The 16,128-nt window shown below is 44.0% G+C and overlaps 1 protein-coding gene across 1 annotated transcript in view; it reads left to right on the top strand.

Moving 5' to 3' along the window:
* Positions 1-9,216, top strand: part of ADAMTS17 (ADAM metallopeptidase with thrombospondin type 1 motif 17) — a 153,518-nt gene extending 144,302 nt beyond the window's left edge. Inside the window, exons 23-24 of the mRNA XM_062501440.1 lie at positions 6,707-6,884; positions 9,065-9,216. Coding sequence (XP_062357424.1) covers positions 6,707-6,884; positions 9,065-9,216 — 330 coding nt within the window. The remainder of the gene's footprint in view (positions 1-6,706; positions 6,885-9,064) is intronic.
* The last annotated feature ends 6,912 nt before the right edge of the window (positions 9,217-16,128 follow it).

Here is a 16,128-nt window from a genome sequence, read left to right as displayed (position 1 = left end):
CCAACAAGCTTTAGTAGTTAAATTGTCTGCTTCTGTGGTCCTAGACATAGTCAGGATCCAGAGCATCTGTCCTAAACCTAAGTGCTGCCCCATGGACTGCTCTGAGTTGTGGTTCCCTGTGGTTTGTGGCTCTGGCACATGATCACTGATGAGCAAACCAGAGCCTTTCTTGCCAGCAGCTAAATCTCAAAGCACTCCTCCCTACAGGAGCTGAGATCAAATGGCCCAAAATCGGTTTTACCATCTAGGGACACTCTTGAATTTGAAGGGGCTGGTTAAGTAAGATGAACCCCACCCTTTTGCTCTGTGATTGTCTGTCCTCACATTGTGGGATGTCTTTAGCTGTGGGCAGAGGTGGAAGTGTTGCATAATGGCACTAAAACAAGGTTGAGCCTGTGCCTAGGCTTGGGCTGAGAGTCAGCCCCAGTGGATGAAGCTCTAGTTGGGAACTGGGCAGGGAAGGGGAAGAGATGCTGACTGCAGTGCTGGCCATGTCCTTCCCCTGGGCACTGCAGGCTCCAGAAACCAAGTCCTGTTTGTGCCTTTCAAACTGCTCCTTGCTTGCACAACAGATTGCACAGCTCATCTCCACTGGAGTTTCTGGGAACATCCAGGGTACAAATTATTGTGAAGGTTCTGTAGTAATGGAGAATGGGCTGAAAAAAGAACAGATTAATCAGTGTTTTGTTTGAAGTGGAGCACGTTCTGCCACAGTGTTATTGTCTCATATTCCAGTACAGCCTCCAGTGATCTTATTAACTGGAAGAGTAAATTCTCTTTTATTATATTTTTATTTAAAATCCTGGTCCATTAAGTGCATTTTTTGGATGGAGAGTTAAAGCCTTCCACCAAGACCAGTGGATTGGAAATGAAATTACACTGAGGTATTTTTTAACTCTTGTTTTTTAAGTGAAAAAGAAGAAAGAGTGAAAGACAAGCCTGTTCAAGTATTGGCATTCATTCATTCATTTTCTCTGAGTTACTCTGAGATCCGGTGTTCAGGATCATGTTTTTGAAAATACACGGAGTAGTAATTCACCATTTAAACTCTGTAGTACCTGTCTGAAGAGGATTTTCCCATTGAATACTTACAGCACACAGTATGTACTGCTATCAGGGACTGCTGTAATTTTACAGTCTTTTCAATAACCTTTTGAGATTTATAATGACTACCAAGGCATTAAGGTGACAATCTCCCAAAACACCCATAAGGAGCAATGAGTACCACCAGTGTGACTGACTGTGCAAAAGGATGAAACAGTGTCAGCCAGCATCACACATGTCAGAGCTGGGTAGCTCCATGTCCAGAAAATGCTCAGGCAGGACTGAATGAGAGATGAGCAGCCTCTTGCTGAAATTAAAAAATCCCCAAATCCCTTAGTTTTTAATGACTTTCTTTAATAAATTACATTGGGGGAGCATTGATCATTAACTGATGAATAATAGTAACTAATAATGCATTCAGTGGGGCTTCAGTGCCCAGGATATTCTCTCAGGATAACATCTGGGGCAGGAGTCAGGGTGGGAATAGAGCTCATGTGAGCCCTGAGAGCTTGGCTCAGCACAAGCAGCTCACAGTGCTGTAGAAGCAGGGGGGAATTCTCCAGCATCCAAGCTGACCTGAGTTCTGTCATCCCATAGCTGTCCATTACTACTGAGGCTATTTAAAATTACCTTGATTTGCCTTTTGCATTAGGTGTTTTTCACCATCAGGTCCTTGTGGAATAAGCTCTGGAGTGTTTCTACTTTCTGCCACAGATCCAAGCCATGACACAAGTGCAGTAGGTGACCTGCTAGAAAATGGTCCCCTGTGGGCAGCACTGTATCACCTCACAGCTCTGCTTGAGCCTGTTCTTGAAATCCACTTTGAAACCTCGTGAGTAAATTCTTCCTGATTGGAGTATTGGATTAAATGGCATTTTCTCATCAACATCCACCTGGGCTCCACTGCACAAGTACTTTAGGGGCACTTTCACTACCCAGAATATTCATGTGTTCAGCCTTTAATCTCTGAACTCACGGTACACAATGGAACTTTTCAGAATAGCAAAGCCAAGCTTAATTATGCATTGAGACATGCTGGATGTGCTGGTCAGGTCTTGTTCCTTGGGGTCATGCAATTTGAAAGCACAGCTGTAGGCAGTTTGCAAAATTTGCTTCTCTTTCCTGCTAAGATACTGTCGCATCAGCCATGAGCATTTGCTGCCATAATTTATTGTTTCTTCCCATACTGAGTCAGAAGGGTATGCATTTTTTTCTTCTTGGTTAAATTAAACAAATCAGTCATTTCACAAAAGTTTCCAAATGAAAGATTATTGTAAGCAAGACCAGATATGTTCTTTTACAGATCTGGGGTTCAAAAAGAAAAAAAAAAAAAAAGAAGAGAAAAGAAAAGAACAAGGAAGCTTGAAAAACAGCTTACAGTTTGCTTTGGGCTAATTAGATCTTATCAGTGAAAAGACAGATATTTCTTTTTTTAGCATGATGCCGTGGTGAAAGTTGACCTGGCATTTATGAAAGCATATTGCATGCTGCTTTTCAACTAGAGCTATGGGGTTTAAATTAGAGATCCTCATAAAAAGCCTGATGTGAAGGTGTATGGAGCACTGGCTTTCAGAGCACACATGTGTGTGCTATTAAGGTCCCGGGAAGGGAGCAATTACAGGACCTTTGTCATTCATCTCAGATGCTGTGTTAGAATGTTTTTAATAGGAACTTGTCTTGCTTTCTTTCTGACTTTCATAGAGGCAAGAAATAAGACCCCCGAGGGGAAAAACACTCTACCCTAACGCCTTGAATACTTGAACTCTGAAGTCAGTAAAGCATGATTCTGTCTCTCAATATTGGAGCTTTAGCCATGGTGTTATCCTTGGCTTCAGCAACTACCAGCAAACTGGGGACAAACCAGTATCTTTGAACATCAGATGACTGCAGACTGATGGATAAAGAGAAAACCCCATCTTGCCTGCAGCTTAGTTATAAGAGTCATCTAGAACTGGATCTCCCTCTGACAGATCAGCCTTCTCCATACTGGAGTGTGCTCAGGACTGGTTGGAGGGATGCTGTGACTTCCTGCTTCTGCTGGGAAAAGTGTCTTACAAAAACAAAAAGGGATTTACACCTATCCCTTAGAGGTTAGAAAAGTGACATTTCTGAAGGTGTCCTTGGGTCTGAAATGTATCCCAGCCTCCTTGGGGCCCTCAGCAATGATCCATTATTCCATTCAGTCCTGAACCTGTCTCAGAGCTGGTAAATCTGTACCTTTTCTGCCTCCATTAAGCCTCAACAGAGGGATTCTTTGGACTCTCTGCTATGCTGCCCAATAGCAGCCCTGCCCTGGCTTAAGTCGTTCTCATTTCCCCTCTCTTTCTCTGGCTATCTTTTGTAGACCAGGAGTTGATGAAGGCCCTGACAGATCTCAGCACTTTCTGTAAATTTGTTCTATTTTAATACCTAATATTCTCCTGAGGCATTTGCTTTCAAAGCAATTAGACATCTGTCAGCACCTTTCCTAGATTTCAGGCTTTCATATCAGTATCCTAAGGTGGAAATAGCATTCCAGTTGAAAAATCATAGCTTGCTCCTAAGGTTAGAGTTTTTCAGTGAGTAAATCTTCTTTAAGCTGTTGAATGCAGCTGCTGCCTTGACAATTTGTGAGTTTATTTCCTTCTGGATATCCCCACTGACTTGCATGTTACTGCCAAAGAATGTGAATGAAGGCATTTTTGTCTTGCTTTTGCCTTCCTAAGCAGTGTTTGAACTGGGAGTTACAGGGGCTCTCATTAGCTTCACTTTTTGTAGCTGTTTATTAACCACCTCTGTTTTACAGTGCTGAGCAACCCTTTGATCTTTGCATGAGGTGGATTTCCAGTTTACAGTTTAGGGCATTATGGCTAAACTCTGTGCATTTTGCACATGTATTTTTGTGACAGTGACACCACTGGCAGTGCCTGGTGGAAGGGAAAATCCACTTCTTTCTTTGGCACCAGCATCTCTGCTCAACCCCTTGTCCCAGCCCCAGCTTCCCAGAGGAGGCAAATTGCTGATGGGTCTTCTCTGGTGAATCCAGCCCTGAAAATTGTTCTGTGGATATGGTTCCTTGCTCCACAAACATTTGGGAACAGAGAGTCCATAGCAGTGCATTTAGCTACCCAGAGAAGGAGAGAAGGTATTTATAAGAATTTGCTGTGCAGTTGGATTTGGATTTTTATGCCTCTTTTTATGGTGTCCTCTTCCCATAGTGCAGCATGAGTAACAATTCCCCCTTTGTATGTGTTTTGTATCTATTCCTATTTCCTATTGAAATTCTTAGGAAAGAAACTATCCAAGTACTGAGTTGAAAATTTTGTCTTAAAATAAGCCAGATGTCCAAGCTTCCTTTAGCTGCCAAGCCCTAAAGAGTTCAAGAAAGATGTTAAAATCTGTCTTGCTGGCTGTGAAAAACTAATTGCATAGCATAGGTGATGATCCCAGTCTCCCAGGAGAAGGAATAAAACTGCTTCGGGCAAAAGCTCTGCTGTTATTTGTCTGAGGATTGAAGTTGGCAGTGTCTGTGGAAAAACATTTCATTGCTTGCCCTCCTTGCTGGTTAACAAATGCAGAGACAGGAACACAGACAAAGGTAGGTGAGTGTTTGTGTGTTGGTATCTGAAAACCTAATTCACCTTAGGAAAAAAAATGCTGTTTTCATCCTCTTTTCCCTTCTTTCTCTCCATGTTCCCCCTGTTAAGAGCACAGGGAGTGCTTAAAAGCCAGAGAAAGAATTTTCAGACTCACAGTCATGTGAAGGAAGCCCACAGCCTGAGTTATTTAATGCCTGTGTGATAACAACAATTCTGTTCACAAATGGATGTACAATTCCCCTCCCAAAGCAAAGAGTTTGAGGAGGATTAAGGTTAGTAAAGCACTGTGAAGACTAAAAGTACCACTGAAATCCTGAGGATTAAAGGTTGCATTTGACTGGTGAAGTGGAAGGGCCCAGTAGTTGCATTTGTCAGGATGAAAATAGTTCACTTTAAATGCAGGGACCCTGCCTGACTGGCTTCCAGGCTGGTGGAAGTGGCTGAGGGCACTCAGGGCAGGGAAAGAGGTGAAGGAAACACAAAATCGGTGTATTGCCCAGATCTTACTGCATAAATTCAGATTGTGAAAGGGATTTAAATCAGGGACTTTAATTCCTGATTTTTGGAACAGCTCACTGTAGGGCAAGAGAAGAGTTCATTCAGCATAATCCTAAATACTATGACCATTGCTGAGGCGTTATTTGAGAGTGATCAATTTTTTATATTAATTGAACACCTAAAAAAATCTAAGTGTAAAAATATCTGTCATAAACCAGTGTGTTGAACTTAAATTGAAACATTGAAAAGGAAAAACACCCAAACAGCAGGGATTACTTGTGATACTTCCAGACCAAAGGGACCATGACTTTGCTGTATTCATCCCCTTGGATGTAGAGGTGGAGCCCTGTATGCATCCACATGTTCTGCCCTTGGATTCGGGTCTCACAAGCATCCACACTGCACACACAGCATTTGTACCTGGACTTCAGTCCAGCCTCAGCGACGCCCATCTTCTGAGCTTCTCCAATGTTTGGCATCTCTCTTTTGAGAATTACCTGTCTGAGGTGATGATATTTTTGAGAGAGAAAGCTCCAATGCCCTGATTTGGTGAGAAACAACAGAGCACAGAAAACATGACCTTTTTTTACATCATTCTATTGATACCTCCTAGGCTTTCCTTCACCTCCTTCTCTCCCCCATCGTTTGCTTGTGTGTGGCTTTAGCAGAAACAGGAATCTTACCCAAGTCTTGCAAGCCATTGTTTCTTTATGTTAAATACAAGGTTCTTTTATTGACTCCAGCTGCTGTACCTCCCTGTACTCACTGTGTTTGCTTTATTAAAATTGAACAGCGTGCAAGTAGGACATTGTAAATCACAAGTGACTGGGCCAGAGGAAGAGGGAGGGAGAGGGAAGGACTCTGATTGTATGACAACAAAGAGAGCATATGAACAGGCTGGGCCTCCTGGCCAATAGCAGCCAAAACTCATGAGTACAATTTGCAATTGCTCCCTGGAGGACAGGCAAGTGCCAGACAGTTAGCAGGGATAGATGGGAGTGAGTACTGGAATACCTGATGCGTTCTCTCCAGAGCAGAGCTTTTCAGAGGTCTGGGCATGCAGGAGCTGCCAGCCTCTGCTGGAATTCTGAGATTTATCTTATGTCAGTGCCTGGCTGTGGTCATCCTGTCTGTGGAGGAAACCTTGTGAGACCATCCAAGTCTTGGAGAGGACTTTTAAACCGAGTACCACCAGATCCCTCACAGAGAGGAAGGTGGAAGCTGCTGGTCCATAATTAAGCATTACACATTTTTCAGCTTTGCCTCTTCATGACCGGTGGGGGAAATTGCATTTTTGTCTGCTTGAACCCCATGGGCATCTACAGGGGACAGTCAGAGTAGGTGAACTCGGGGCAAAAGACAACAGGTTCCTTCCTTGTGCCAGGAGAGTTCCTCTGCTCACAGCACTCCCTGAAGGTGCAAAACCGTCCCGGACAGCACAGCAGCCGCATAGAGGGTCCCTGGCTGCCAGGATGACCCAGCTGTGAGCCCTCAGCAGCACAGTGGCTGCACCCTCTGCTCTGGCAGTGATTTTTGCTGTGCATGTGACGTGGAACCCTCTGTGCTCCGTGTGCTCTCTCCTGCAGTGCTCCTCGACGTGCGGCAAGGGGCTGCAGTCGCGCGTGGTGCAGTGCATGCACAAAGTGACCGGGCGCCACGGCAGCGAGTGCCCGGCCCTGGCCAAGCCCCCGGCCTACAGGCAGTGCCACCAGGAGGTCTGCAACGACAAGATCAATGTCAACACCATCACCTCGCCCAGGCTCGGTGAGTCAGGGGCCTGGGGGAAAGGCGCCAGCTGCCCGGGGTGCCGGTGAGGGCTGCAGGGATTGTCCAGGGCCAGAAACTGGGAGAGGCTCAGGCAGACCCCAGACTAAAAGTCTGGTGTGGATAGGTCCTGTCTGACCTCTGCCTCAGGCTGTGCTCAGCTGGAGTGCTTGGAAGAGGATGGAGCTGAGAGAGCAGCAGGAGCACACAAATGGTGGGTGATTGATTGATTGATTGATTGATTGATTGATTGATTGATGGATCACAGAGGTGGGGCAGCTGGCAGGTGCATCTTGCTCCATCACAAACCCTGCCACACGCTGCCTGTGCTGCAGTGAGTGTGAAGTAGGAGCATTAATTCATCATGCCCCAAGAAAATACATGACCCTCACAGGGGGTTTGATGAATTCATTTGCCCAGGGGGGCAAGAGAGCATCCAGCCTCTTCCTGTAAACCCTGTGATTTTCTGTCACTGTCCTCCTGCTCACCCTCCCTGCATTCCCTGTGTCCCTGGCTGAGATGGGAATATGGTGATAATCATCTGTTTCCTGAAACACCATAACACTGCATTTAAGGCATGCCAGTAGTCAAGAATGCCTCTTTTAATACAAATTTGTGGGGATCTCATGATTTCCCACATTGTATTTCCTTGGTTTATAAGGGGATAAAAATATAAATATACTATAAATATATTTTTCTAAACTTCAGCCCGGTGTGTTCCACCACAGCTCCAAGAACCAAGTTGGTTTCTTTACATTTCACACATCATCACCAGTAAGATGAAGCTAAATTAAGGCATCGGCTACACAGATACAGCCTAATGGGTGCCTCCTGTCCCCTTTTGGTACAAGAGGCTGGGTTGTAAACAAGAGGTTACCAGAAAGAGCAACCTCCTGTGTCACAGCTGAGCTGATCTTACAGGCTAAGAAACCTCTAACATGAAAGCACAGAGCTGCTAAATAATAGAGACTAGTGCTGTGTAATAGTGCTGTCCAGTATTAAATAACACTTAAACTAGACTGGACTTGAAGCTTCTGAACTGAAATTTGTTCCCCAAAGGTTTGCCAGATGTTTTAAGAGAAAATGGGGACTTTCATTCTTGCGAATGCACTCATGATGAGGGGCTTCTAACCTATTTTGGTGTGAGACTACTTCCCAGATATTTCAGCACTAAAGAGCATAGTGAAAGGAAAACATTTCATATGATAATTAAGCCCTTGATACATTGCTGAGACAAGAAGTCCATCCTAATTCACGTTTTAGGACAAAGCAATAAAATGCTCATGTGTTTAGAAGACTGAGGAGGCTCAAGTCCCTGCTGAAAGTAATCTGCAAGCTATTTGGGATGCTTTTGTTTCTAAACCCAGGCTTGGAATCACCAGTGCCAGAAACAATGATATTTGATATTAGTAGAAAGACATATCATTGAGTGTTTTGCTCTTTTTGCTTATAAACAGTTCTAATTGGATTATCTTTAAACAGAATTTTCTGTTTTCTGCAATGGGAGCATCAGCAAAAAACAAAACAAAATAAAGACAAAAAACCAGAACCATTCCAGTAGTCTACAAGACCCCTTGCTGCCTTGTCCCTACTGCAGAATGTTTTTTTGTCTTGGATAACATTTCCAAAAATAGTTGAGTGTGAACTTCACCTCACCTGACTTTTATGTCTGTGTCCAATGTCTCTCATTGATGACACATTCAGAGGTATTTATTCTGTAACTTTCCTGTCTTCCTTCACAACACGTGAGGGACATTGGACTTCTGAAATATTAATCCTGGCCTTGTTTGTGTCTTAGTTTCTGTTATGTGAACTCTCCCATCTGATAAGGTCTGTCTCAGGTGTTCTTGCCAGGTGTATGATTTATTCCTCTCCATTCCATTGACTGTGGTCTGGAGTTTATGGCCTTAAATCTGGGCTGAATGTTTGGATGTTTTGCTCATCCAGGCCTGTTTGCCTCTGAGACAAAATAGGTGCAACACGAGGGGGTTTGCACTCCCCATTCATGTCCAGGGAAGGAAGGAAGCACTTCTGAGAGCCCAATATTTCGGTAGAGAGAACATCACCTGCTCTCCAGGGAGTGTGACCCTCCCTCCCCTCAGGTGCAGGGCTTTTGGTCACACCTGCAGCGCTGTTCCCTGGCTAATCTGGCAGTTTCTCCTTTCTTGTCTCCTCCCAAGCTGCCCTCACCTACAAGTGCACGGGGGACCAGTGGACAGTGTACTGCAGGGTGATCCGTGAGAAGAACCTGTGCCAGGACATGCGGTGGTACCAGCGCTGCTGCCAGACCTGCAGAGACTTTTATGCAAACAAGATGCAGCAGAAGAGTTAATGAACCTGTGCCACTCCTTAGAGTCTTCCAGCTGTTTGTATGTAAATCACAGACTAGTAGGTCTGAGTACTGGAACTTCATGAGTTGCTACATCGTGGTGGATCCCAAAGCACACCTAATGAGACTTGAAACTAATCCTACAGACTGGATACCAAAGTCATCCGCTCATCCACTTAAAAAAACACACAGAAAGGGTCATCTCAAGGAGCCAATCATTTCTGAATACTTTGACATCCTCACATTTTTCATTAATACTTTTTTAATATATTAAATCACCAGCCACTGGATGGCTTGCTACCATTAAAGAAAAGGACAAGAGTTGCAAAGTGATTACATTGGATAAGGTTATGGTTACCTCCATGGAGGAATGCCTCTGGTAAAATAATTCAGCAAAGGTAGAGACATTACTTAATCTTTTAATCTTGGCTTTTATCTCTTGTTTTCAATTCCCAGCAGAATTCCCACTGCAGAGTGGGCTTGGAGGGACATGCATAAATGAAAGGCTTAGTTTAAAGAGACGATTTTCTGTAAAAGCTTGTGAAAACTTATAGCAGAGGATGAACATCTCTGAATTTCCTACAGAAAACTCAGTATAATTATATCCCACATTCCAAGTAATATTTTTAGAGCCACTAATAAGGAGTGCTTTTCCTTCTAATTTTATAAAACAATCCTCTATCTTTTCCCCAGAATAATAGAGTTTCTTTTATGAAACCTAATTTTTCTCGGAGCTGAATGAAATGGAAGCTTATTAACAGCCATAGATAGCTACTTTTAAACAAGCAAAACCATTTACATGAGATGGGAGAAGCCAGAAATCATTTCATCCAGTAGAGCTCAGTGAGGGATTGCTTGGCCTAAGCTCTCTCCAATTTTTGGAAGTCAATCAAATAATGAGACTGTTGGTTCTTGTAAGAGGACTGTGAAACTGGATAGGGTTGGAACAGAAACCGAATTTGGAACAATTTTTATGAAAAGGATGTAGTGGGGAGCAGAACAGGTGTTTCCTATCTCTGGGCTCTTTTATACAGCTGAGGTTATGTAGCTTTTGGACTAACCAGAAGTAGCCAGGGATGCAAGGCATTCAAAGTGTAACCTGGAGCTTGTGGGAAGCCAGAGAGCTCAGACTTCCATTGCTTTCAGGGGTTGGGAATTTCCTCATTGTCTTTGAATGCTCCCTGTCTCACTTCTGTGGTGCTGTCAGGTTTGGTGCTGTCAGAGCACTTACAGGTGCTGCACATGCAATGCTCTGCCATGTCTCTGCACTTTTAACCAGACTCTTCTCTGTGATGTGAGACTTGAATCAGGAGCTCTGCCCAGGGCAGGGCTCGTCCCCTCCATTGTCACACACATCAGTGTCTCCGTATCACATCTTGCTCCAACAAGCATCGTTTCCCTTGCCAGGCCCCAAGGCCATGGTTGAGTTTCTGCCCCCTCCTAGTGACAGAAACAGAGTCCTTTGCATAATTGCAGCTTTGTACTCGCTCTAGAACTGTGTGTGACTGTTTTCTTTGGAGCTGAGCACAGAACCAAGCCCAGCTACTCCCCCAGCCCCTGGGCCAGGCTGGCTTGAAGCTCACACCTGGCCCCAGGTTGTCTTTGTTGCTGTTACTTCTTTTTGTCAATGCAAGGAAGGATAAAGACTCTTAGTACCTAACATGTCTTTAAAGCAATTTTTGCTTAGTACAATTCTTTCCATATCCAGGACCTCATTGGAATAACCTATTAGCATTTTATTAAGGGCTAAATTTTTCAAGCACAGGGAGATAATGTTCATCAACAGACTAACCCTGTGTGAGCTTGACGTTTACATCTGTGCTTGTCAGTGCAAATGAGTGCATGTGCACAGGGCTGGCCTGATGCACAAGGGTACATTTGCACACCTTTTTTTTCTCAAGTGCCTGTCTCAAACAGATCTGCTTTCCAATGCCTCAGATGATTTTCTCTATCAGGGAAATGATTTCAGTTTGGTTTTTGTTGTACTGGATTTTTTGGGCAATTTATAATCAGGATTATACCTCCCTTTTCTGTTGTTCCCACCCTGTTGCCCAGCCCAGAGGTTTCATAAGTACTTAGCAAGTAATCAAGGGAAAATTGCTGGCAGGGGTGACAAGGAAGATTTAGACAATACCAGGTGATACTCAATTTGACAAATTAACAGGTAGAAGAACTGCTAATGAGAAAATTCCAAGAGATCACACCAGAGGACCTGGCTTATGTTCCCAATTCACAGTGGTGTTTCCCCCTTAGCCTGCAGTGACACTGGGACTGTCCTTGTTGCCTCCCTGCCCCCACAGCCACCCCTGAGTCCCCTGACATCTCTCACTCCCTTTGGAATTCGCTGTTTTTTTTTTTCTCATGGGCAACATTTTCTCTGTTACTTTGGCAGAATTGTGTGAATTATCATTGCTGGGAATCAAAGGTGCTTCTCCACAGCAGGGAACGTTTTCCTTCTGGTGCTGATACGTGACCCTCTCTAGCTAAAGGTAGGATATAGGAGAGGAAGGAGTTTAGGTTTTGTGTTTTTCAGTAATAATTCACTACTGGCCACTGTCCAGAACAAGGTGCTAGGCTGGTTAGACCTGAGGCCTGACCCAATCTGATTCTGATGGGTTCTGGACTTGGGTCCAAGTTTAGAGTCCTACCTAAGGAAACAGGAATTTACAAGGATTTTTTTTTTTTTTTTCAGCTGTATGAGCACTGAGAAAAAAACATCTCACTTGCTCTCACAGCTCACAGATTAGCATGCATCAACCTTTATTTTTTATAATCAAGCCCCCAGTATTGATTAAGAACTGATGGCACAACACAGCTCCATTTTATTCAATTCTCTTACTTCACATGGTGACAACCATCCCATCACATAACAGCCAGAAAAATAATAACCAAAAAAATTTAATTCTGTTCAATATTCTTGCATTTCTGGGTTTTATCACTTTATAGGAGCTTTACAGTGAAGTCAAAGCTATGCTCTGCCCTCAGTTCCCATATTCTGGTGAAAAAAAAACCTTTGTTTCAGTGTATCTATGACAATACTTTTCTTAGTTGTTCATAAGAGACTGATGCTCTTTTGATTACAGTGGTGGTATTTCCATATTGTAAACAATACTCTGTACTGTTACTAAAGTACTGTACATTTCTAGTTGCACAATTGTGTTATTGAGTGTAGATTCTCACTATCTCATGTATGGTGCTATTTTTTGTCGGTGGAAAGGAATCTTAGCAGTCGATTATTGCTTGATATTTTATTATAATACAGGGATATATTCTCCATGGCAATAATATCATTTAAGTTTTCTCATTACAAAGTGAAATGTATATATTTTTCCATTAGCTAATTTGCATATGTACTGTATCCATGGTAATTTCTTTGGTGCTGGTTATAAATAGAAAAAGATAAAAAACCGTCAAACTGAATGAATGGAACCAGTAGTAAATGAAAGCCAAAAAAAAAAAAAGAGGATCATTCCATTTTGAACAAATTGAGTATGTTGAATAATAAATTTATTTTTTCCATAACGACTTTAATAAGGTTTCTGAACTTGAAACACTAATACAAAGCAAACCCAGCAGCATGCAAATTAAGAGAAAGGAGTGAAGCTGTAAGTGGTACATTATGCATCTGTGTAATACTGGACTGAGACTGGGATTTGGTTACATCCAAGCCAACTGTTTAATTGCTGTGGTCGGTGTAAAAGGTCATTTGACAGTAAAATTCTGGCACCTCAGAGTTCTCATTGTGCTAACAAAACAAGAAATGATGGTCTTGTCCTGGTCAGGTTGCAAAACAAAGCACGGGGATGTTAACACCTGAACGATGCTTTGCCAGGTCTGTAGTGAGTGACACAACAGTAGAAAATTCCTGTCTGGGAGGAGGTGCCAGGCTCTGTTTGGGATATCTGTGTGTGTGCCTGAGCAGGCTGTGGGGAGAGGGGAGCTTCTGCTTGGGGAGAGGGACATTTTTTGGGAAAGGTTGTTCTTGCTGTGCTGGAGCTCCACAGGCACCCCCTGACAATGAACAGTGCTGAGCATGTGGAAATTTATATTGGAGCAAAACCATCCCATCCATTGGGAAGGTATCTGCATAACCTAGCTGCACTCTCCCCTGGTGTGAAATAAACAGAATTACTTCAGTGCCATGTGTTTTGGATGTCTTTGTTGTGGGCACTAGCCAGAATCTTTGTACTGTTTAGCACCCCCCAGCATGGTGAAGGTTGTTTTTGCAGTCAGATACACCTGTAAGATCCTCTCCCAGCCTGTCTTACAAAGATGCCATCCTCTGTATGCCACTCCAGCTCAATTCTTGTTAAAAGGGCACTTGGAGATGGGAGCAGCACCTTTCTAAAGCAGCCCTAAAAACCCAGGAACATGGTGGAGTGGTGGGCTTGGCAGTGCTGGGTTGGACTTGATGATCTTAAAGGTCTTTTCCAACCCAAACAATTCTATGATTTTTATAACAAACCAAAGCCCTTCTCCCACAGTGATTTCCAGAAGTGGAGTTTCTACTTTAATAACAGAACTAATTTACTGATCTCACACTGGATTCATGGCACCACACTGATGGGCTTCTCAGTTTTCCGAGGCAGCCTTGGGAGATGCCAACCCAGCTGCCCCCCTGCACAGCACCATTCACAGCAGCAACACTGCAGAAACTCCATCCAAGTAGTACAGTACATTAACACATCATCGTGTTTGTGCCTTGCCTGCAGTCAACATCTGATTGCAATTGTTGACCTGTTTGAACAATAAAACGTAGCTCTAAGCCTGGGGAAGCCAAAGGGCTTTGCATTAAGCTGGGGTATGGCAGTGGGTGGGAGGGGTGTAAGGAATGCTGTCATATATTTGGCTTGAAATGTTCCTGGTATGTGCCAATATCTTTCCTATAAATCCAGTAGGATTATATACTTACTTTGCCTATTTTGCATGTATCTGTTTGCTATTTTTCTCTTATTCCTAATCCCCATTTCTACCCAAGCCATTGCCCTTCCCTGTGAGCTCAGATGTTGTTTTTGTTGTTTTTTTTTTTTTTTTTAATTTAAGATACCTCAGCCAAGGTCACTAAAGGCAGGTGGGGTCAGATGGCTCTGGTGCTCTGGCACAGGAGGAAAGTAAAATCCCTCCTCCCCTCCTTGGAGGTCACTACTGCCTCCACCAGCTCCACCTGCTCCCTTCACTCTCTTGGTGTCCATGGCAGTCTCAGCTGTCTCTTGCAGCAAAGCTGGCAGCACCCTGCTTGCTCTGGAAAGAATTTTCTTCCAAAATGTGGAACACTTTATCCCCACATCAGCTCCGTGCTCTCTGACTACCACTGCTGAGAACTCTGCTCTCTGGTAGAGTGAAAAACCAAATGTTCTTTGTACTTTCCCCAACACCACGTGGAGCATTTCCATGGGGAAAGGGATGTTTTCTTGTTGCTGGAGAGTGTCAGTGCCAACACCAGTGTGCTGTGGAGTTCCAGGATCTGTGCCAGATGTGCTCCCATTCCATGCATTCACACTTCTGATGGTCTAAGGAAGAATGGGATGGGATGCTGCTCTCCACGTGGCCTGGAATGGAAGAAAACACTCATTTTTCACCAGGAGAGCACTGGTAGCTCACCAGTCTGCAGGGCTGGTTCCACCACCCCACAAACCACCAGCTGCTGAAGGATCACTGACAGCTTTCTGTAAGATCACTGCACACTACAGCATCACTGGAGCCTTTCTGGAGACAGGGAGTGAAAGCACTCGGACTGCTGAGAGGTCGGTGAAAAAGGGGAATGCTCTAATAGAATCTTTCATGTTGCACCAAGATCAGTGCAGCCTGTCCAGCAAAACCAGATGAGCCATTCTTGAGTTGGACTTTATTAATTTTCTTAGAAAAGACATTATTTAAACATTTTTCAGCTTCCATTTCTTTCCCCAGCTCTGTACTTTTCCCCTTGATTTTGTCTCTGGTGACAAAAGGACCCAACCAGACTGCAACTTTGTTTGGCATCAAACTTCCCTCCTGAGATGATCACACAAGAAGACTTTCATCATTCTGGGGGCTCTGAGCCAGAGCTGCTTGTGGTGGAAATGGTTGGGAGAGTAACCCCAGGCTGTGGTGGAATGAGAGTCAAGCTCAGGCTGTCAGCAAGGAGACCTGCAGCAGTTCCCTGCCAGGACACATCAGAGCTCCTGAGCCTGCTTCCTCCTGTGCTGCCCTCATTAAGGAAAAGGTATGAAATCCACATCTAGATTGAATTTAAAGATTAGATGTTGTGTAAAATATAAATGCAGAATAATGATCTGATTCCTTAGAAAATGACTATAAATTGAACCTCCCCTGCTTCCCACTGCTCAATAACAACATTTGGTTTTCTCACAGAGCTGGTTCCACCTGTGCTGTGCTGGCTTCAGCACTCTCAGCTCTGTTCCATGCCCAGGTTTGTGCCGGGGAAGAAGGCCCCTGCTGGAATACTGGAATTCTGCTCTCCTCAAGCATCATCATCCTGGAGCTGCTCTCACTCGTGGCTTCTTCCCCCCATCACATCACTGGCCAGCAATGCCTTGAGGAGGGGACAGTGACACTGAGCCCAAGAAATGCTGTCAGTCACATTTCCCAGAGGGTAAGGAAGATTCCATCTCTTATTTCTTCTTAACCATGTTTTGCTGAAGAAACAATTTTAAAGGGGAAAAAGGAAAACCACATTATTTTGTAAGCAAGATGGAAAAAAGCTTTCTGTGGGTTCCCAGGTATTCATGTGCCATTCTCCCTGCAACAACAGCTCTGCCTGTGGCTGCCTGAGTGTTCAGCACGGGTGTTTTTGCAGCAGCTGTGTGCACAGTACCTTCCATCACAAGCCCTGTTCCCTGGCTGTCCCCATGGCTCAGTTTATTTGTGTGCAAGGCAACTGAGAGGTTATCAAGGCTTTCCATCAGCTGTACAAAC

Source organism: Cinclus cinclus, chromosome 13 (genome assembly GCF_963662255.1).
Source record: "Cinclus cinclus chromosome 13, bCinCin1.1, whole genome shotgun sequence".
Lineage (NCBI taxonomy): Eukaryota > Metazoa > Chordata > Aves > Passeriformes > Cinclidae > Cinclus > Cinclus cinclus.
This window is presented reverse-complemented; position numbering and strand designations above follow the sequence as displayed.